This window comes from Natator depressus, chromosome 1, assembly GCF_965152275.1.
Source record: "Natator depressus isolate rNatDep1 chromosome 1, rNatDep2.hap1, whole genome shotgun sequence".
NCBI classification, from domain to species: Eukaryota; Metazoa; Chordata; order Testudines; family Cheloniidae; genus Natator; species Natator depressus.
In genome coordinates, this window is record NC_134234.1 from 285,851,780 (window position 1) to 285,874,727 (window position 22,948).

General features: G+C 43.2%; 1 protein-coding gene across 6 annotated transcripts in view; it reads right to left on the bottom strand.

Moving 5' to 3' along the window:
* Window positions 1–7,847: 7,847 nt before the first annotated feature.
* The window catches only part of MSRB3 (methionine sulfoxide reductase B3), a 143,855-nt gene continuing 128,754 nt past the window's right edge, over window positions 7,848–22,948 (bottom strand). For all 6 annotated transcript variants that reach the window (XM_074942104.1, XM_074942107.1, XM_074942102.1 and 3 more), the window contains 2 exons: window positions 19,137–19,234; window positions 7,848–8,707 (listed from right to left, as the gene is read on the bottom strand). In XM_074942104.1, coding sequence (XP_074798205.1) covers window positions 8,543–8,707; window positions 19,137–19,234 — 263 coding nt within the window. In that variant the 3' untranslated portion in view covers window positions 7,848–8,542. The remainder of the gene's footprint in view (window positions 8,708–19,136; window positions 19,235–22,948) is intronic.

The window sequence follows — 22,948 nt, forward strand, 5'->3', positions numbered from 1 at the left end:
CTTGTCTAATACAAGAGATTAGATTGCTGGTGTCATTCTCAGTGAAGCATTAAAAAACACCAAATCAGAAAGCCCTGTCTGAGATATCTGCAGACTGACATTTTTCCAAGTGTTTGAAAGCTGTCCAAGATGAACAGAAACAAGGATTTTTGAAACTAGAAGGCTTTCCCCCCCCCCCCCCCCCATTTGTGGAACAACTTTTCTTTTACTATTGGCCTGGGTTGGTTAAGCAAAAGAAAGTCTGAAAAGTTTGACCAGAAGTGCTAGAAATTCTGTGGAGCAGGTTTGCAATTAGCCACACCCTAATACATTATTTCTGCTCAATTTGAACGGTTGGGTCCTGAGCCTGAAAACACATACACACGTGTAAGCATGCACATGATGGGAGCCTTATTGCTTATGGAGTTAAGCACTTTTTACTGGATTGGTTGCCACTATAAGGACTACAGAAAGACTCATATCTGCACTGTCTGTAAGTTTTCTGTCTAAACATCTTGGGTAGAAATATTACTTTCATTTATTTTAAAAATTTATTGTGAAAATAATACTAGTGTCAATTGTTACCAGATTATTGATCTGAAAAGACTTACTGAGCATTCCTATAGACCTATTTTCTGATAACGGGGGGAAACAAGGTCAAAATGTCACACACATCATTCCCACTCAGCTACACAAAATGCTGAGTCAGATATTTTGCAGGTTTATTGTGAGCTCTGTAGAAGGCCTCATTTTAATAGTCAATAAACTTAAATATTAATTCAACTTTCCCACTGACCTAAGCAGCATTTCAACCTTGTTGTAGTGCATTGGGAAGCTAATGCATTTGTTCACCGTGCCAATCTTATCACACAATGATCCAGATTATATTGTATCATGCCTGACTAATCTAATTGCCTTCTATGATGAGATAACTGGCTCTGTGGATGAGGGGAAAGCAGTGGACATGTTATTCCTTGACTTTAGCAAAGCTTTTGACATGGTCTCCCACAGTATGCTTGCCAGTAAGTTAAAGAAGTATGGGCTGGATGAATGGACTATAAGGTGGATAGAAAGCTGGCTAGATTATTGGCCTCAACGGGTAGCGATCAATGGCTCCACGTCTAGTTGGCAGCCGGTATCAAATGGAGTCCCCAAGAGTCCGTCCTCGGGCCGGTTTTATTCAATATCTTCATTAATGATCTGGAGGATGGCGTGGACTGCACCCTCAGCAAGTTTGCAGATGACACTAAACAGGGAGGAGAGGTAGATACGCTGGAGGGTAGGGATAGGATACAGAGGGACCTAGACAAATTAGAGGATTGGGCCAAAAGAAATCTGATGAGGTTCAACAAGGACAAGTGCAGAGTCCTGCACTTAGGACGGAAGAATCCAATCCACCCCTACAGACTAGGGACCGAATGGCTAGGCGGCAGTTCTACAGAAAAGGGACATAGGGGTTACAGTGAACGAGAAGCTGGATATGAGTCAACAGCATGCCCTTGTTGCCAAGAAGGCCAATGGCATTTGGGGATATATAAGTAGGGGCATTGCCAGCAGATTGAGGGACGTGATCGTTCCCCTCTATTTGACATTGGTGAGGCCTCATCTGGAGAAGTGTGTCCAGTTTTGGGCCCCACACTACAAGAAGGATGTGGAAAGAGTCCAGCGGAGGGCAACAAAAATGATTAGGGAACCGGAACACATGACTTACAAGGAGCAGCTGAGGGAACTGGGATTGTTTAGTCTGCAGAAGAGAAGAATGAGGGGGGATTTGATAGCTGCTTTCAACTACCTAAAAGGGGGTTCCAAAGAGGATGGCTCTAGACTGTTCTCAGTGGTAGCAGATGAGAGGACAAGGAGTAATGGTCTCAAGTTGCAGTGGGGGAGATTTAGGTTGGATATTAGGAAAAACTTTTTCACTAGGAGGGTGGTGAAACACTGGAATGCGTTACCTTGGGAGGTGGTGGAATCTCCTTCCTTTAGAAGTTTTTAAGGTCAGGCTTGACAAAGCCCCGGCTGGGATGATTTAGTTGGGGATTGGTCCTGCTTTGAGTAGGGGGTTGGACTAGATGACCTCCTGAGGTCCCTTCCAACCCTGATAGTCTATGATTGTATTGATGTTATTTTTTAACAAATAGATAGTAGCTTTATTTTCATTTTTATGTGTATGGAAAACATTGCTTTAGAATGGGATGTGAGAGGGCACTATTTCATTATCTTTATTAGCTAACGGAGAATAGAATTGCTGGTCAAACCCTGCTTTTTAACTTTTATTGCTGGCATTTTGTTACAAATTGGAAAAATAAGATGAATGTAAAGAACATTTATGTTACACTAGGAAAGGGCAGCTGGGACCTGATCTTATGGCTGCTCTGCATGCCAAAGTCCTGTTGAAGCCAGTGGGACTGCCAAGAGTGGAAACTCTATAGAACTAGATCCAGTGAATTAAGAATGAGACTCTTTCCTGTAGTAAGTAAATAACTATTAAGCAGCGTGACGGGGTGTCCTGAACTCTGGTGAGTGCCTCCTGTTGGTTGGGAGTGGTGCTGCAATTTTCTTTTTCTCCTGGCACCCCTGTAGGGTGTTGACCTCATCAGGCGGGTCTTCAATGGCTCAGTCCTCCAGCTAAGTCACAGAGGCCACAATGCTACCTTCCCAGGTAACAAAGTGTTGGCCCTCTCCAAGGTCTTCAGCCCCATCTCCGGGCCTGTTTAAATTCCAGGCCCTTTCTCAGGCTTTTAGGACAGAGTTTTATCCCCTTCTCAGGGCTTAGGTCACTTCCCCAGTGTCTGGTGGGTGGATCTGGGCACACCCACTGGTCCAGATCCCAACCCATGGACCCTATAGACAGCAGCCACCTGCTCCTTCCCTTTAATAGTGGCTGCTGCTGCATTCCCTGGGGTGCTTCCCACTTGATCCCATCACCTTCAGCCGTTGCCTTAGGGTTACAATCCCTGGGTTCTCCCAGTCTGTTCCTTGTTCGAGTTCTTTTTATGTGAGCCTGCTGTGCTCTAATTGGCTGCTTCCTTGCAGCCTTTCTAGGCAGGTCTGGAGGATCCAGCTTCACTGCTCCTTTCCTGGGGTGGAGTGTGGTATGACCGTGAGGCCTCCAGCAGTGGGCCTCAAAGGGCCTGGTACACTTCATTACAAGGAACTATAGCATCAGCATCCACATTTATGTTCGTACAGCGCACAGCCATAGGCTGCCCCCCCCCAAAACTGCAAGCCTCAGGCAGGTGTAGAATTCCCCCCCCCCCAATATAGAAGTCAGACTACGCCTATGATACAGCACTTAGCATAATGAGCATGTCCTTCAGGTGCTACTGCGATATACATGTTAATTTATGCAGCAGAAAACCATAATTTGGTGAAAAAGAGACAGAGACTTGCTGGTGCCATGGGATAGGAAGCTAGACTTTTATCTGTAGTTTGAGATGGGCATTGTATTCCTCACTCCCTGTCCTAAAGTGGCAAGGAGTCTTGTTGGACTTTATCAAATAGCTTCTCCAAGTCACCGGACTGGTGGCTGCATTTCAGGTGCAGATAAAGTGATTCCTATTATCATCATCATGGTATTATATTAAGTCAATGGGAGTAGGGCCTTCCATTTATATACTGCCCTTTATCCTGATGGATCACAAAGCTTCTATGAAAACATCACTAACAGATCATTTTACATATGCAGCTGCAAGTACAGATAAAAGTTCAGTTCATTCACCCACCTCATCTCACCCTCTCTTTCTTTTAAATGACTCTGCTATGGAAATACCTGTATAGATACCCATGCTACATCTACTGAATAGTTTCCTGAATGCATACGTTCCTTGCTGTATTAAGGCCCCCCACTGTAAGTGATTTCTCACACACTTTACGTATCTGATCCTATAGTTTAAATATTATATATGAATCTAAAATAAAATCAGATTCTCGTATTTGTAAAGAGCTTTGGGAGTCATGAAATTCATAGAAATGTAAGGTCAATGACTCACTTTCCCCGCTACAAAAACGGAGCTACCTCTACATTGAAACCTGGCAGCTGGCTAACAGCTCACAGGAATACCATTTTTGAACAGGGAGTAAAGAATACTACATCTAACTGAAACTAAAGATAAAAGTCTAGCTCACTAACCCAGAGCACCACTTCGCCCTTCATTATGTAATATCAGTTAATGGCGTGTCTAGAGAGCCTTAGGAGTTTCCTGAGTGGAAGGCACTATTACAACTGCAGGTTAATGGTCATTAGCAATCTCTCATAGACTGCAGTAGGAACAGCAGCACATCCATTAGCCTTATCTGTGGAGATCTGGGTTCAGCTCTAGTAAAAAAATAAATGTGACAGTCTCGTTACATTCCTTTGTGGATAATTTTTGTTATTACAAAACGATGACACAATTGGCCATATTTTGATAGCTGACGCATGAGAGGCCGAGGATCAGAACAATAGGAATATTGCAGGTCCTGACTGATGTTTAGTGGCAGAGTTACATAGGGAAGCTTGCACCAAGCCTGCCCATGTTATCAGTCACAACCTCATCTACAACCAAATGGCAAACAGCGCAACCAAACTTGTGATTGGGGATGCAAAGTGACTTCAAGATCATCTCTACCCTCTGTGGGTCCGGCATGTGGGGCCCACCCCTCTGGGTCAAGTTAAAGCAATCTAATGGCCCCTAAGGAGCCAAAACTGTAGCTGGGGATTGACATGAAATGAGGGTGCACCCTGGTCATTCCTCCTTTCCTCCGCTATGCCATCAGCAGGGAAGGGTATTGATGTAAAAGCCTCTACACCAGCTCTAAGCCACTAGAGGATCTTCCTTGCACTGCCTGGGATACACTGGTGTTAGGGTCAGATTATACCAGCAGTGCAGTACAAAACAATCAGAGCATGAGAGAGAAGCTGGCCCCGTGTCACATTTTAGTCAGTATTATCAGTCCCTCAGTCCCAGAAGCACCAAATGATCTCAGTTATGAAAGGAGGCAGAAAGGGGAGGGGTTAGAATGGGTTGGTTTAGACTGTACTAATGTGGCAAAATGAGTCCTCAGAATGTCACCTGACATTCTAATTGATTGTCACACAGATTGTCCTTAGATGCCTGCAATACTTGAGAACAATTAACAACTGAATTATTGCACCAATACCACTTAGGTTCCCAGGAATGTAAACATGAAAGCAGGACTGAAAACAACATGAAAGCTCTCCATCTCCACCCCCGCCCCACCCCCAATTTTTGTAAAACTTTTTGTAGAGTTGATTTATCAAACTGAGTTAATCTGTGAACAATGAGGCATTCCAAACCTGTTTCCCTAGAGACGAATCCTTAACAAAATGCAAGTTTTCAGCCAAATTGTTCAGCTGCAGTCTATGCACTCGCATGGTATAACTCTTATAATTTGCAAAGTGCTATCTGCATAGAACTCCCCAAAGTCCTACACTACACACAAAAACATACGGAAGTGGCTGAAGATTTTTGCTAAGGTGAAGGTTGAGCACTCTCCCCTCAATTATATCTGGATCTCTCAAATACTTTCCCAGGGACTGGTGCATGTAGGGAATCAGAGTACACTACACTGCTTAGGCCTCTACTGCAGAAAGCTGCTTGTGATAAAAAGTTGGATATATCCAAAAAATACACAAAATGCAGACTGTCATAAGGGGACCCAGATAAAGGAAGCACCTTAGGATTGGCTGAAGTTGAAAGCAGATGAACCCATGGCAAAAACAGATACACTTAGGAAAGAAAACAGAGCAGTGTGTATTCAGAAAGTAATTTTATTGTATATTCATATATGATAAATATATGAAAAGAAATTTTCATTGAAAAATTTATATACGATTTCTTAAAAGTATTGAACTGTTCTGAGGAAAGGTTTTAGGTATTAAAAGGTACTGAAGGGTGAAACGATCATTGGATATCTATAATATGTATGTGTACCTTTTAGGTAACATTTAAAAAGTGATTCTGTTCAAACATCCAAGTTGCAATACAGAGAGGATATTATAAAAGACAGCTTTCTATTTCGGCATCATTTGCTTTCAGTATATATAAGCCTCCAGACAGTACAAAGTTTAACCAGATAGAAATGCTCACTTGTTACATTAGACAATGTGCTCAATTCCCAAGATCCTTTTGTCATGACCACAGGCTGACTGACCTAAATTTGGACTTTTTAATACCAGCCAGTGCTGGCATTTTGTAACAGCTCTTACCTTGCACTGTGCTGTGGTGCAGAGAGAGAACAATGAATTTCCTATGTTAAACGGTGTAACTCCCACAGATCACATACACCTCACCATATTGATTCAGTTCATTGCATTCCATATCCTGCCAAAATAAATCTACTGTAGGACAGCTGACATTATTGCTCACTGAAGATTTAGCAATATATTTCTCTAACATAAGACAGAAATACACTGAAACTTGATAACAAATCCAAGAGCAATCTGAAATTAAACCACATGCATGCACCACATTTTTAACGTTTGTGTCAGAAAATGTGGTAGGAGAAAACTTACTTCTCTTCAAACAAAGGTAAGGAATAAGAACAGCCCTTTTCTAAGAAATTGTTAAAGAATCACGGGACCCTGAAAAGCTTGACTGCCTTTATACACTAAGGGCTAGCCTGTATAACCTCTACCTACTTCAGTGAGTAATTGTTTACATGACATCAGTGGGACTACTCCCGAGTAGTGGCTCGTTAATGTTAGGATTGAACAATCCAGCCCTAAATATTTAGCACCTTGATTTGTATTCATTTTACTTTAAAGCATTTTATGCTGCCTCCCTACTTTTGTAGTAGTGCTAATGGTGGCAATTCTCACCTTTCTATACGCTTTTACAGAGGCTGTTTTTAAAATAAAGGGCGATTGTGTCTACACTTCAAGCTGGGGGTGCGATTCCCATTGGCATTGAGCTAGCATGCTAAAAATAGAGCGTAGCCACTGCAATGCAAGCCCTGAGTTTGCACCCGGACGAGGCGCTAAGTGCAGACTTGGGCTGGGTACCCCTCCCTTCACTTGTGCTGCCACAGCTACACTCTCTTTTTAGCCAGGTAGCTCAAACAGAGCTACTGCGTGTACGGCTCATGGAGCTGGGAGCCACCCCTAGCTCGGAGTGCAGCCACCCTCTACGTTTCAGGTGGTATGTTCAGTTTTATTGATATAATAGGCTCAATCCTGCTTCCATTAAAATCAAGGGGAATTTTGCTCTCAGCGGGAATAGGATTGGACCCAATGTCAATCATAACAGGATACTCACAAAGGGAGCACTTGATCTGGTTGGTCACTGAGCATTTCAAGGCAAAGTGATATTAGATAATACTGTCTCACTAAAGCTTAGAAAACCTCATTACTCGCAATTATATGCTACTAAATTAAACTCTAAGAGCAGTTGCGGACAACTTCTTGCCAGGGGAAATCAGCAACTCACCAAGTGAATAGTCTGGCTTTTTGCCAGCTTTTTTCATGCTCATTTGTTACATCCACCTCCCCACCAACACCCCTCACCATAGCTACCTGTTATAAAGACCTGGCCCTTCAAGGCTTTATGGTCCCAGGCCAGTTTAAATTAAAAATGGAGTATTTCAGAAGGGCGTTTTACTTTTCATTATGCAGTCCCACGGTTCCGCAGAGCCTGCTGATACCTTGCAGTGATTCCTTGCCTTGGGTAGGGCAAATAGCCCACCTATGTCAACCCACATCCACTTCAATTCTCTACAAGTTCTACCGGCTCCTGCCCAAATAAATAATCCCCTTTATATTTTAATTCAAGTCCAGAGCTCTAATTGTTGTAGCGGAAGAAGACAGGGCCTCACAAAAAAGCAAAGGCTATTCAGTGAACCTTGAACAAGTGAAGCTCAATAGTTTTGAGCTTGATTTAATACCCCATTCCAACATCCAACAAGGGGAAAAAATTTATTATAATGCGATATATGTCCCTGCAACTACACCCTTTGTATTTTGGCAATAATTTAGCCAAAGGAAGGGCTTTACATCTCATCCATCACTTTTAGTTGGAAGGGAATTGCCTAAGTCCAAGTTTTTGCAGGGCGTGGTTGATACAGTGAGATGGTTGAATACACATGACCAAAGGCCACATGCCTCACAAATCAGAACCACCACAGATGTGCTGGGATCTCAAGAATTTTATTACACTCAGGAGTGTTCTGTTGTCTGAAGATAACCACAATCCCCTTTTCTTCACAAAAAAAAAAGGAAAAATATTCAGATCTATAGTAACAAGTCTCTAAGGTGCCACTAGTACTCCTTTTCTTAAAGCAAGAAGAATATTTTCTTAAAGCAAGAAGAAACTAATAACTAAAGTCTCTTGTTTTAAGCCTTCCCCAAAGCAATCTCCAAAAACAAAACCAGGAGAGTCAGTCAACAAATATTTAGATCCTATTATATAGTAAAATACATTGGCAAGCAAGGCCTCAATTTCAACAAAGAAAAAAACCTGATGGTACAGAATGCCTTTATACATTTTAAAATATGATATAATATAGCAGGCAAGTTAGAAAAAACGTTCTTCATAAGCTGTGAGTTTTCTGAAGACCGCCCTTTATCCTACAGCTCGGTTTTGTCTGTTTGGGCAGGACTGGTGCTACTGCTGCCTTCTCCAGCATTGTTCTTATCTACAGGCTCGAAAGATAACGAAGCAGAGTTTATGCAATATCTTTTGCCAGTTGGACGAGGCCCATCATCAAAGATATGCCCCAGGTGAGCACCACACTGAAATAAAACAACAGAGTATCATTGTATTTCTATACAACTACATGGCACGGCAATGCTATTAATACTAACATCTGAAGGTTAGTCTATAGTGGGACAATGTTTACACAGGAAACTAGATTGAAGAATTTGTTAGGTACCTTTCATTAGCCTAACCCCTAGTCGATGTCTCTGTGGGCTGTACTATGCATACGAGGGAACACAGAATAGTGGAACTGTACATATCCAAAATCATTCAGAAACAATAGTATTTCAGGTATGTTCAGATTTTTTGGCTAAATAACTGAAGCCAGGAATAATTTATAAATCGGATTGATGCTTAATTTGTTACTTGCAAGGAATGTGAAAGTATATGTGCTGTCACCACAGAGAGAAGTATTGTTTTGGATGAGTGGATTTCAGATATGTATGATAGCATGGAAAAAGCCATGTTGCTGACTATAACAGAGGTAACATTCACTTTCCTTTACATAGAGAACATAACATTTGAAGAAACTGATCCACTGAGCCATTACTGAAGAACTAAGACTGCTGCAGAGGCACATGATGGGGGATAATTAGGTTAACAAACATCTTGAAACCAACAGCATGCTGTAATTAGCCACTCCGATTCTTTCTTATTTCTCCAGCAGGTCAGGAGGAATAAAAAATAAACCCCTGCACTGTACAAACATTCACCTTGAATAGGGAGTCATGCTGCTTTGCTAGGGCCCAATGCATCTCCCATTAAAGTGAATGGTTGATTCCAACATGAGTTGAAATCAGTGGAGTTACAGCGGTGTCACAGTTCAGAATATATCCCCTCGTGGACTAGCAGTCTGACAGACAGACAGTCACCCAGCTGGACATCCAGATAACAGAAATTAAGGCAAAGAATTATTCTTTACGCTTAATTCATTTCTAGCACAGTATCGAAAGAACATACCAGCAATATTGAGTATCCCTGGCTGTGAATAATTATTCATGTTGGCTAAGTTCCTAACAGCTCAGCATACTGGGGATAATTTTTTGCTCTCTTTGGTCCCTTTTATTGCAGTGTCCTCCTCATGTTATAGTCCTCGATTCACCGAAGCACTTAAGCATGCACTCAGGCCATCTGTAGGAGCAGGCAGAGATCACTGCTGCAGGTTATACTCTCTTCATGCTTCCAAGAGGTATTTCACAATCGTGATGCCTAGAAAAAACTCCCCGCCCCAAATGAAAACTGAATTTCTGACTAGAGCTGGGCAGGAAACTGCTTTCCTATCCATCCCTTAAATATTTTCCAGATTTGGGGGGGGAGGGGGGAGAATTGTCACCTCAAATTGGGACAAAAAGTCAAAATCTCAAACATATTCACAAACATATTTGACAAAAAATGTTTTACTGAAAAATTCCCCACCTGCTCTAATTCTGATCAACACAAGACTATAGGAGCAGGGGTCCTAGGCATGTGCATAACCTAGTGCTGGATAAAGAGACAGTCCTTACCATGAAGAGTTTAAAGTTTAAGACTCCAATCCTGCAACCAGAGCTGTGTGGGCGGATCCCTGTGAGTGGCAGGCTCCAGCTGTGGTATTGGGAATGGCACCATTAAGGGCTAAACTTCCCAGACAGAGAGTTTTGGAAGGGCTCTGTGAAACTCTTGTTGTTATGCACAGCCAGTTGGAATCAGCCATAGAAAAAAAGCAGACCTCTTGCAAGCACCTTAAGCATTGAGTGATCACTGAAAACCACACCAGCTTCCTGAGGGCAGCCCATGATAAAGCCCTTCTGCCCTGGCAAGGCAGCGGAAATGGCAGTGGTAGCTCAGTGGAAACACACCATCAGCCAGTGAGACTGCTTCCACCCTGTGGCATCATCAGGAAGTGCTTTCAGTAGCTGCTGTTATGCAAATGAGCGTTGGGAAGGCACAGGAATGACTTTTAGGGAGGTGGTTAAGGAAGTGGTTAACAGCATTGGTAAGGCTGGGGACAGTATAACTACCTACAATTATTTTTTTCAGGAGGGGGAAAAACAAAGGAGGTAATGAGGGTTAAATGAAAAAAATAAAAGCATAATATAAACAAAGATGATGCTTTAAAATAATACAACTAACGAGTCTGATGTTATTCATGACTGATCACTTGCTTGTATCCCTCTTTCTTAGCCCTGATCTCTTTTGTCCTTGGAGTTTGTAAGTTTTTTGAAGCAGGTATTGTCCTCATCTTATTGTTTTTTACAGCATGTGGTCTAGCATAATGAGGATCTTATTCCAATTGGGGCCTTTGGACATTAACATAATACAAATCAATCATAATAATTTCGTTTCCCGACATAGTTGTACAAATCAAAAATATGGCAATTAATCTTCTTGACTGAGAAAGTTTTCAAACCTCATGGCTCAATAGCAAAGCCTTTTCCAAATTAACATTTACCAAAAGATTATTTATAGATCACTCATTCTCCAATGTAAAGGAACAGAGAAAGAGAAATTACACAGAGGAGCAGATTTCAGGAAACATTGACATACAAATTTACGGACTACCAAGTCAACCTATCACAACAGAACTTGGCAAAGAATACTAAAGCCTCAACACGGTTAGAGGTGGTTTCATTATATTTTTCTGTGGTAGCAGTCACACCAGGATTGGATTACTGAGAAATCTGTTATATTTTGTGACATTGTCTCTCACTAAAATTTACATATAGATTCCATGTAAACATGTGCTAATACTCGTGTGCAATGAAAATAACTCAAATTCAATTGTTTGCACCAGAAAGGAATTGTTTTGGCTGTTATTTGAGAGCATGAAAGACGAACTGTCCCTACACTACATACAACATTACAACCACCACGGGTGCTGACTATTTTTCTTCGGTGACTGTTAAAGTTGGTAAAGCCTCCCCATGAAAATCATCCTATGCTGGTTTATATATTGGGCAGAACGTGGCAAGATGATGGAATGCCAAGTGTAACTCTGGCCTTTGGCAGATTGGGAGCAGAGCTGACCACAGCCAACTGACAGCATGGTTGGGTCTCTCTGGGCTCCTGGTTCTCGTTGTTTGCCATGAGCTGAAAAAAGCACTGTGCAATCGGCTGTTAATAATTTATTCAAAGCATATCAACTTGCAACCAATCTTTTTGTGATTAAAGAATTTTATTGGTTTTTACAGGCACAACATAATAGCTAGAGAGACCCTAGGGGGAAGGACCCCCTGCACAGGAAAGGAAAAGGAAGGACACAGAATGTGCAACTAATTTAATATTATTCCCTAAATGTGCCTGCAATTAACATTTACCTGTCACAAGTATGACCTTATATGTATTTCCAGGATGATGTGTTTCTAACAGAACTGTAAACGTTATTTCTCAGATAATCCCAGGGATGCTTTTGTTTTATAGTAAGGTAACACCCCCCAGCGTTTGATCTCTAAATTGAAGAACATTTTAAATATTGGCTTTTACACAGAAGCAAACAGATGGAGGGACATTTACAGAAAAAGCAACTTACTTTTTTCATCTGCAAGAGATTAATACGGTTTGAAGCATGTGTGTGTGTTGGGGGGGAGTGTTTACCAAGAACTGCACTGCAATAAAAGTGTGGTCTTTTTTGCTGCTGGATACATGATTCACATTCTTAGGATCCACGGGAGGAGAGGAAATGGCTGTGTTATAGGTACACTATATGGGAGGGTTTAGTTGTGCCTTGTGCAAGTTGTTCCCCACCCCCAGGCTATCATCCTGTGTGATCTGCTGCATCTGCTGGGCCAAGAACGCGGGTTCTACTGGTGGGAAGTCACTGATGGGAAGCTGCTGTTGAACTCTGCTGTGGGGTTTAGCCTCATATTTTCCTACACTATTTAGTAAATTTAGGTTTTGGTGTGTTTTAAATTGGTGTGTGCATTGCTAATGCCATTCTGTGAAATCTGCCAGTCCTAGTTTCTCCGAAGCCAGGTAAACGACATTCTCAGACTCCTCCACCCTAACCACACACTGCTTTGGGCTCCATTCAGATGAATCCAAAAACTTTGGGTTCTCCGGAAGAGAGTTGTCATACTCCAACCCATATGTTGGCCACAGGCTTCATTTGGCTGTACTCACGTCCTGCCAGGTGGCACTGAGTAGGCTGCATTTTCAACGAATGTCAGTAATCACTGAATAAAGGACCCAAATTCTGGTCCCACAGGGACCTTGCTAGTGGCTCACTGAGAGCTGCCTGCCCAGATGACGCTGGCTTGCCTTCTCATTTTCTGCTAAGAGAAACAGAACAGATGGAACGATGATACAAAGCAAGATTTTTTGTAGATCCAGAATAGGGCAATTAGCTCTCTAGGAGGGACACAGGTGAGTTATGCATCATGTGAAAGTATTTTATTTGATCCTGCTTTCAATTTGCAGCCCTGTGTTTGTATTATGAGAGAAGTAGACATTGCTCTCTTTACTATTCATTATTTGATAGATCTCCACTATGTCACCTCTTATTTATTTCTTATCTATACTAAATACAAGTAAGCTCTGATAAGATGAAGATCTCAGAGGAATGCTTCAAAAAGAACAGTTACTATTTTGATATGAACATTAGATACATGGCCAGATATGGATTTCAGATAACAAAGATATTCAGATACTAGGGACTGGTAAAACACAACCCTAATAATTTTTAGTGTCTCATCTGGAAATTTTTCCATGCCTCTAATTTAATTTAATTGATTTTCCTTGGATTTTTTTCTATTTGTACTACATCCTGTTCGAGACAGCATGACCCAACATGAACAGTGCTCTATGTGAGGCCACACCTGTGATTTATAGAATGGCATTATAATATTTGAAGTATTATTCTTTATACCTTAATACTCGCTAACATCTTGGTTGCTTTTCTAACCACCAAAATCCACTGATCAAATCTTTTCACTGAGCTGTCCACAATAAAGTCCAGGTCTTTTTCCTGAGTGGTTTCAGTTAATTTAGAACCCATGAGTGTGTATGAGTAGGGACTTGTCTACATGGCGCCAGCAAAGCTCCCTGGAGAGTTGTGATTTGTACAGTGCTGTAACGTGTTATGCACTAGCTGCCCCTTTAGACCCAGCTGGGGCACTCTCTTTCAGGTACCTGGTTCGCACTGATGTAGTCCTGTTTCAGACCTTTAGAGCAGGGTCTACACAGGGCAGTTGGAGAGCATGTTATTGTGCTTTTCAAATCGCACCCCTCTAGCTTGCTTTGCTCTGTCGTGTAGACAAGCCTTGTTAAAATAGTTTCTTCCAAAGCACATGTTAATATTCAACTGAAAAAGTGTGAGGTATCTGCAATTATATTGTGGAACTGTTAAATCATTGTTAAATAGCACCAGTTACCAGCTGGACAGGGTCCTAAGCAAAGACTGTGGCACAAAGTATTCTCAATACTTCTAGTACCTCAGTGAGCAGTACTGCCCTAAACTCAGCCAGGGAAGAATTGGTCCTTGTTCCCTCCACACATTGCCCAGCATGCATGGAAGGGGAGGTTACTTACATATAACTGGAGGTTCTTCAAGATGTGTGGTCCCTATCTGTATTCCACTGAGGGTTATGAGCAAGCAGCCTGTGCCCGGCACTGGAACTTTTCAAAGCAGAAATGTCCAGCGGTCCGTGCATACGCCCTTGCACTGCCTCATGGTTTTTCCTGAGGCAATAAAGGATGGGGCAGACTGACCGCATCTTTGGCTCCTTCTCTACCACGAATCTACCAGATCCGCAACAGAAGGGAAGGAGGGTGGGATTGGAATACAGTCAGGGACCACACATCTCGAAGAATCTCCAGTTACAGGTAAGTAACCTCCCCTTCTTGTTTGAGTGATAGTCCCTACTGTATTCAACTGAAGGTGAGTAACAAGCTGTACCTAGCTAGGAGAAGGGTGTGAGGAAGATGATGGAACTGTGGAGCGGAGAATCGCTGTGACAAACAAGGTGTCCATTGCAGAATCATGCACTAGAGCATAATGAGAAGAAAAGGCATGTACCAAACTCCACGTGGCTGCCTTACATATGTCCACAAGTTGGCACATTTTGGAGTGTGGTGGAATTTGATGCTTGCACTCTCATGGAATGGGCCCGTATCCCAACTGGTGGGAATCATCTCGATAACTGATAGCAGAGCATAATGCACCCTCAGACCCACTTCGAGATTCTCTGGGTGGAAATGGCCTGCCCTTTAATTCTCTCTGCTATGACAAAACATAATCTGGGAGACTTCCAGAATGGCTTCATTCTTTGTAGATAAAAGGCCAGGGCCCTACATACATCGAGGGAGTGAAGCTGGCATTCCTCAGTTGAGGTGTGGGAAAGAAAGTGGGCAAATGCAGGGTCGGTAAAGTGGAAGCAAGAAACCACTTTTGGTAGAAATTTGGGATGCAGGTGCAGAGAAACTTTGTCCTTATGGAACACGGTGAGAGGGGGGTTTGCGATCATGGCCCTCAGTTTGCCAACCCTCCTTGCAGCGGTAACAGTAACCAGGAAAGCGACCTTCATGGAAAGAAGAGAAAGGGAGCAGAAGGCAAGAGGTTTGAAGGGAGTGTTCATTAATGATGTAAGCACTAGACTGAGGTCCCATTGCGGAGTGATAGGCTGAATGGGCAGGTATTTATTTACCAGGCTCTTCCAGAATTGGGCAGTCAAAGGAGGGGTAAAAATGGAATGCTCCTCAACGGGAAGGTGGAAAGCACTAAAAGCCACTGCATGCACCCTGATGGAGTTGAGAGCAAGTCCTGAGGCCTTCAGATAGAGGAAATCGTCTAAGAGCATTGGGATGTCCACAGCTTTGGGGGCAAGACCTTGTTCTTGGGCCCAGGAAGCAAAACGCATTCATTTGGTTTGGTAGGATCATCTTGTGGAGTCCTTACTGCTACTGGAAAGGACATTCTCTACTGCCAACGCACACTCCCATGCTAGTGCAGGCGTCCATCCAAAAAGCAAGCTGTCAGCATCTGCGGACAGGGGTGCCAGAGTCTGTCGTTGTGTTGTGTGAGCAGTTCCAGAAACATCAGGAGCAGGAGTGGAGGATGCTTCGACATGCAGAGAAAAAGAGGAAACCAGAACTAGTGATTGCCAGAACGGAGCAATCAGGATGACAATCACCATCTCCCATTGGAGTCTGTGAAGGATGCACAGCAAGAGTAATAGGGGAGGGAAGGAGTAGCTGATCCAGTCCAACCAGTTGATGACCAGGGCATTGCCCTGTGAATGGGCACCAAGTCCTCCCCTTGAGCAGTACTGAATGCACTGGGTGTTGGCATGAGATGTGAAGAGGTTCCTGATCAGAGTTCCCCAGTGACCAAAAATGTCCACAATTACTGTGTCATTCAACTCCCATTTATGGTCAGCGGCAAAGTTCCTGCTGAGAGCATTGGCAATCACATTCCGGGTTCCTGACAGGCAGGCTACCAACAAATGGATATGATGTGCAATGCAGCATTTCCAGAGGCATACTGCTTGCGCACACAGCACTGGGGACTTTGTGCCTCCTTGCTTGTTTATGTAGTCAGCTGTAGTGGTGTTGTCCAACATGACAAGAAGACAAAGAGAATGGATAGCTGGTAAAAACGCATGGCATGCCTTGCGTACCGCCTGAAGTTCCAGGATGGTGATAGGTATCCTGACTTCCTGAGAGGTCCAAGTGCCTTGTGTCACATGATCTCTACTGTGGGCACCCCAGCCGTTGAGCGATGCATCTGTTATGACTGTCTCACACGGCGAGGACAGAAGGAAGGGCATTCCGGAGCAAACTTGGAACAGTTCATGAGGCCAAGGCACATTTCTGAGTCTCCCCAGAGCCAGTGGCCTGCAGTCCATGGATGGACCCGGGGCTGGTAAGGGGAGTTGTCTCAGGACCCACGAATCATGAGATGCCAGCGGGGCATGTTGCGCTGGAACCAGGACCAGCAGATTTGATGAGCGATGCAACTTCTTGTCGCTCTTGTGGGCTTTTGAAGGCAGCGTTCCTCTGTGGCCGGAACTCGTGGATGGTGTGGTGTCCTTCTTGGATGGCCCCAGCATGGGTTCCATAGCACTGGTACTGGCAGAGCTGGACTGAGGCTCCAAGGTAGGAGGCGCACTCTTGGATTGTTCAGGCCGATATATGGGGTGGGGTCCCAGCCAGGATCCGACTGAGGCCCCCTGGCAACTTCCATGAGCTGCTTCTTACAACGGAGGGCTTGGCCGTCCCATGTATGGGCAGGAAAGTTAGAGGCAGATACTTCACCTGAATGCGGCACAGGCTTCCCCCAGGCAGTACAGACAGCATTGGTGCTCATTGCTGAGTGAAAACGAGCAAGGGCAGGAAGCAAAGATTTTGAATCCTGGCATCATTGGCACAATCCAGTACCCCAGACATGGGCTTTAAAATACAAATTGTCAACATCACATTTCAAAATATGCAAACTAAATATCCTTAAATCAAACTCTTAAGTTCTCATGCACACTTTTATTTTTTCCACTTTGGCTATCTGTAAATTTCAATTATTGATGAAATATGTTTTCATTGCTTTGTGTGTACAGAAGGAAATCAACTTTTACCAACATTTACTGATAAAAATAAAATCCTTCCAAGCCTATTTATAGTTATCATTTAGTTCCACAAAGCAATTCAGTAAAGTGATGATTAGAAGCTCATAAGGTTCCTCAGTCTATTATGAAATAAAAAAGACACAGCCCGAGTTCCTCTAATATTGAGCAATATCTTTTTATGCAGTAAATTTTCCAGCAAGTTGTTAAAATTCGTTAGCAATCAGAGATCATAGCAGAGGTTTTGAGATTCCTAAAATGTGTACAGCATAGCTACCGAAAATGTGTTAAGTGGTTTTCTTGCAGCATGTTACCTAGATAAGAATAATACAATTTCATAGAATCATAGATTATCAGGGTTGGAAGGGACCTCAGGTGGTCATCTAGTCCAACCCCCTGCTCAAAGCAGGACCAATCCCCAATTTTTGCCCCAGATCCCTAAATGGCCCCCTCAAGGATTGAACTCACAACCCTGAGTTTAGCAGGCCAATGCTCAAACCACTGAGCTATCCCTCCCCCCCTATAAAAAAAAAACAACCAACACTAATAGCCCCACCTCTCCATGGGGCTCCGCTCCGCCAGCTGCTCTGCATCCCACAAACTGCTTTGCTCCACCGGCCGCTCCGCTCGCTGTCCCACTAACTGCTCCACCAGCCACTCCGCTCACCGTGCTGCAAACGGCTCTACCATATAGCTTCAGGCTCCCCCACTACTTAACACAACACTCAGTGATTTCAGCTCTTTTGTGATTTCAGCTTGTAGTAGGGGAGCCACAGTGCTGGTGCACCATTGGCCCAAAGTGAATTCAGCTCAGCAGCCTGTAACTAGACTCCTAATGGAATCAAAATTAGCTCTGATATTCCACAGTGGAGAGAGGAGGAAGTGCAATTAGCATGTAAGGCCCTCACCAGGGGGCCCATGCCACCAGGTATTAATACCTGTTCCCAGCCTCTCTCCAATTATATCAGTAGATATTTCCCTTCAGACTGATTCAGGCACTGGCAATTTGGGCCTCATCCTGCACACACTGAAGTTCACTGAAATTTTGCCATTGACTTTAGTGGGAGCAGAAATGGCCCCAGAAGACTACATCATCATTTCAGAGAGCCTCTTTCTTAACATGCTCTAAGCATTCCTGTATGAGCACAGAATAATCAGGATATATTTCAGCAATGCTGAAATCGGTTATCCCAGCCTTGGTCCCGTCTGGAAACACAAAGGCAGATTTATATAGCATGAATGAAGCTGTTGCACCCTCACCAGAAGGAGATTGAGGATTTAGAACTGGATGGTTGAGAGTTGCTGGGTGTTTTTGTAACATGTCAAGTCAGCAGTTCCCCTCCCTTCCATATAATGATTATGCCATTCACTTCACAGAAAGCTGGGCATCATAATGGATGAAAGCAAGTAGAACAAGACAGATAATGGAAAGTTCGGAGCATCTGGCATTATTATTGAGTTCATTATTATGGCAGATGGGATCACCTGATGAGGCCATTAAGATTGACCTGGGAATGGGTCTTGGATTTCAGTTAGTGCTGCTCTTCAGTAATGCACAGTGATGGTATCAGCACACAAATAGTCGCTACAACGCTTCCAACCTCTATCAAAACCATTCGTACATGGAGGTAGAGAAGCGGAGCTCAGGGATGAGCATTGACGGGATTCCTTTCAACAAGAATTTCTGTATACTTGGCACCACTGATTCAAGCCAATGATGTATGCTCTGTTAAACAGTGCTTAAGCATACTCTTATTAGCACTTTGTACTTTGCTTGGACCATTCGTCCGTCATACTTGCAATCCACCACACAATTTTAAGATTAGTAGTATTTAATGAACTAAAAGCTTTGTAAATCACAGTGAAAGGGTAGGGTGCTGTAACAATATTTGCAGCCTTTACTGTCAGAATGGTCTCAGTGCTATATACTGACCTGACTGCAGCCTGTTTCAATCCTGTGCATCCCATAAGAGAAGTCATCGGTGAACGTAATTGCATCAGGACTGATCACATCATAGAATGAAGGCCAACCTGGAAAAGAGGAACAAGAGAAATCAAGAGCCTCAGTATCTTTGTGTCAGATCGCGTTACCAACAATTGAGGGGACTACTGTCAAAAGCACCTATGTGACTTAGGAGCCTAAGTATCATTTTCAGAAACACCCGTTACCTTGCATGTACAATTATAATACATTATTACTGCATGTACAATTATAATACATTATTCACATTTAGGCCCTCTCAGAGAACAAGCTGCCAGCACTGCCCTTCTTCTGCACCTGCAGAGCTCCCTGGCACGCACCTCCACAGACAGCAACTGCGGCAGTCTAGCCCAGGTAAAGAGATGGGTGCTCTGGTAACCCAGACACAGATTCAAACCATGCAAGCCTTTAAAGATCAATAAAAAAATACTTTGAGTTCCACCCAGCTGCCCAGAGGCAACCACACTAGCTCATGGGATGCGCATGTTATGTGCTCCCAGTGGAAAGCCTCACTTACTAAAGGGCTCCTGAATTCTGGAATAGCTCAGCTTCTGCATGGTCTCAGGTGCAGCCCCAAGTAGAGAGCATTAAGGGGTCTAATCTCAGGGCAACAAAGGCATGGATAAGCATAAGGCCTACATCCAAAATAAAAGACCTCACTTCACTTTGCCATGCACAGATGGAAACACACGCTCTTCAACACAGCTGCAACCTGAGCCTTCTGTAGCAGCCTCAGGTACAATAAGAGCACTATATTGTGACCCCTATTTATAATTCATGGCTGCACATCATCATCTGAAGAATGACCCTTCATTCTTTAACTGTTCGCTCCCTAGTCTCCCCCTACCCACCAACACAGGGACTGGGGAACCCAAGCCCTTGCAACTACAGTGTCCCGGCAGATTCCCCTCACACGGCCTGATTAGTTCACCTAAATAGCAATCGAAGGGCTGTGTTGCTTATAGCTGGGCTTCCACATAAGAATCTGCCTGAGAGACTTGAAAGGTCACCTAAAAACCCACACACACCTGATCACCACCAGATACCTGCCCCTCTCATGCAATCCCCTAAGGTCACTCACCCATACATTATACATATACACACACCAGTCTCTCTCTGTGTATATATGCTCGCACATACCAAAGTTCTTTCTCCTAATATCTGTTAAACATTTGTTATTAATGGTTTTATAAAATGTCTTGCAGTAAGTCATTAAAGAATGTAGCTGCAGCTACAAATCACTTTGCACAGCTGAATACAGGATGTACAGAATTTCCCACAAGATTTTTAGTAAAGGGAGGTGTGGAAGCTATCAGATGGTCTCAATATGTGCAGGGAAAGCATGTCAATGCGGAACAATACTGCACATCTTTAGTCACATTTTACTGTGTAAGGTGTAGATGAAAACTTTTGAGGAAGAAACCATGTAAGAGCGAAACAGCCCCTCCCCGAGATGGTTCATTTCTCACCCTTTGGGAAAAACTTGGATAAATACAGTAACATCTTAATTAGAGTTCCAAGTAGGAGCCCACCAGGACTTGCAATGAAGTCCATGGGGTCTACCCACACAAAGCTCATTGTGGGATCAGGGGCTAAAAGTGTTATCCAAGTGTGACCAATGAAAAAATGGACAAAGCTGAAGATCAAATACTCTGAACAAGGCAAACATCCTGCGAGAGAGAAACCCACCTGGAATCCCTCTAGTAATGTCAATCTTTAAAAAGAATGGTTACAAAGTAACAAATGTCTTTATGAATTACTTCACACTGTAAACCGTCCCTGCCAAACAATGCACATAGCTTCACAAACAAAACAAGAAGCAGCCTATTACAAAGTTCTGCAGAATGGGAACCCGTCAAAAATTGTTATCTTCCAGTTGGTGGATCCTCTCCAACAATACAAATTATCTCCTGAGAAGGAACTCCACCTAATGATGAGTGAGGTCTTAAGCAGACCTGGCTGAATAATTTTCAACAGAACCTTTTCTGTCAAAACCAAAATGTTTTGCGAAGCAGAATTCTTGTTTTCTGGCCAGCCCTAAGTCTTAAGGAAGAGAAGCCCCAAAGAAGAGAGCATTTTCCTCATAATGTGAAAGTATTTGAAGGAGGAACTCTTCACTGCTGTAGAAATCCTCAAAGGTAACCCTCCCTCCCCCTACGCACAACAATAAGGAGAAAGCTTCAAAGGCTGCTCTGCAGAGATTGAAGCAATCTGTGTCTTGCTGAGAAAATTATCTTGTGCAAAGGGGTTGGGGGGATATGTTTATGTCAGTTTTGACATTAAAGGAAGATCATCCATCCTCCTCTCTCCAGACTTTTCCTTTTGGTCTTCCCATCTAGCACAAAAAATTATTTGTTTTGGATGCATGCCATGCACTTTTAAAAAGTGAAGTCAGCTGAAAACCTGTACAAACAGAGTTGAACTCCCTTAAAGCAGCCTTTGTACCCAACTGGAGTGACTAGAATTTAGTTTATTAATTTCCAGTGTACACATTGTTTTTTCAGAATGTCCCTTGTTCTATAGATTCTGCCAGTGAGGCATCTGCTCTCGCAAAGTAGTGACTACAACATAGTTTGAAAATCCAAGCAGTGGTTCCTCAGATTTTCAACCACTTAATGCTAAATTGTTGCATTTCCACCTCAATGATATCTCCTCCACCTCGTCGCCTCTTTGGGTCTCTCACAGTATTACTATGATGAACTAATAACATTAAGAAGGTTGGTAGTATAGCTGTGTGAAACCTGCAGGGTACAGTTCATGAAGGGCACCATCATTTGGTTGGCCTGGAGATGGAACCAAACTAACCGCTGCATGTTTGATGGAAAGTTTGAATTCATTGGGCAAACTTACAAGGCATACCAGTACCCTTCCCCCTCACCTCTCTCACTCCCTCTTGCAGGAAACGTAGCATATAGGAGTAGAAGGCAAAAAGAAAAGGAGTACTTGTGGCACCTTAGAGACTAACAAATTTATTTGAGCATAAACTTTCGTGAGCTACAGCTCACTTCATTGGATGCATTCAGTGGAATTCCACTGAATGCATCCAATGAAGTGAGCTGTAGCTCACGAAAGTTTATGCTCAAATTTGTTATTCTACTGAATGCATCCGATGAAGGGAGCTATAGCTCACGAAAGTTTATGCTCAAATAAATTTGTTAGTCTCTAAGGTGCCACAAGTACTCCTTTTCTTTTTGCGAATACAGACTAACACAGCTGCTACTCTGAAACCAGGAACAGAAGGGTATCCTTTGGATAGTTTGTGAGCCTTCTAGTAGTGCTCATTGTGTACTATGTTTCAAAAGCAGCCAGAAACCAGTCAGAGCTGGATTATGTATCTAGCTAGACCTGGTATGTTTGTGTATATTTAGTAAACACACTTATCTGGCACCCAGTTGTACCCATGTGGCTTCTTCTTATTGTCTGTATTGTGTAACTAGCAAAACAATAGGGGCTTTCTTGTTTCTCCTCCTTTCCCAGCAACCTCCAGAAGATCTCTTCTTGCTTTAGGGTACATCTACACTACAATTTAAGGTGTAACTGTAGCTCAAGTAGGCTACGTGTGCTAGTTTTAATCTAGCTAGCACAGGTAACAATCGGAGTCAAGATGTGGCAGCATGGGCTTCATTGCAGGCTAGCTGCCACAGTAATGTCTGTCTGGGATGCTGGTTGCTGGGTATGTACTCAGGTTTCAAGCCCATGCTGAAGCCTCTGCTGCCATAGAATCATAGAATATCAGGGTTGGAAGGGACCTCAGGAGGTCATCT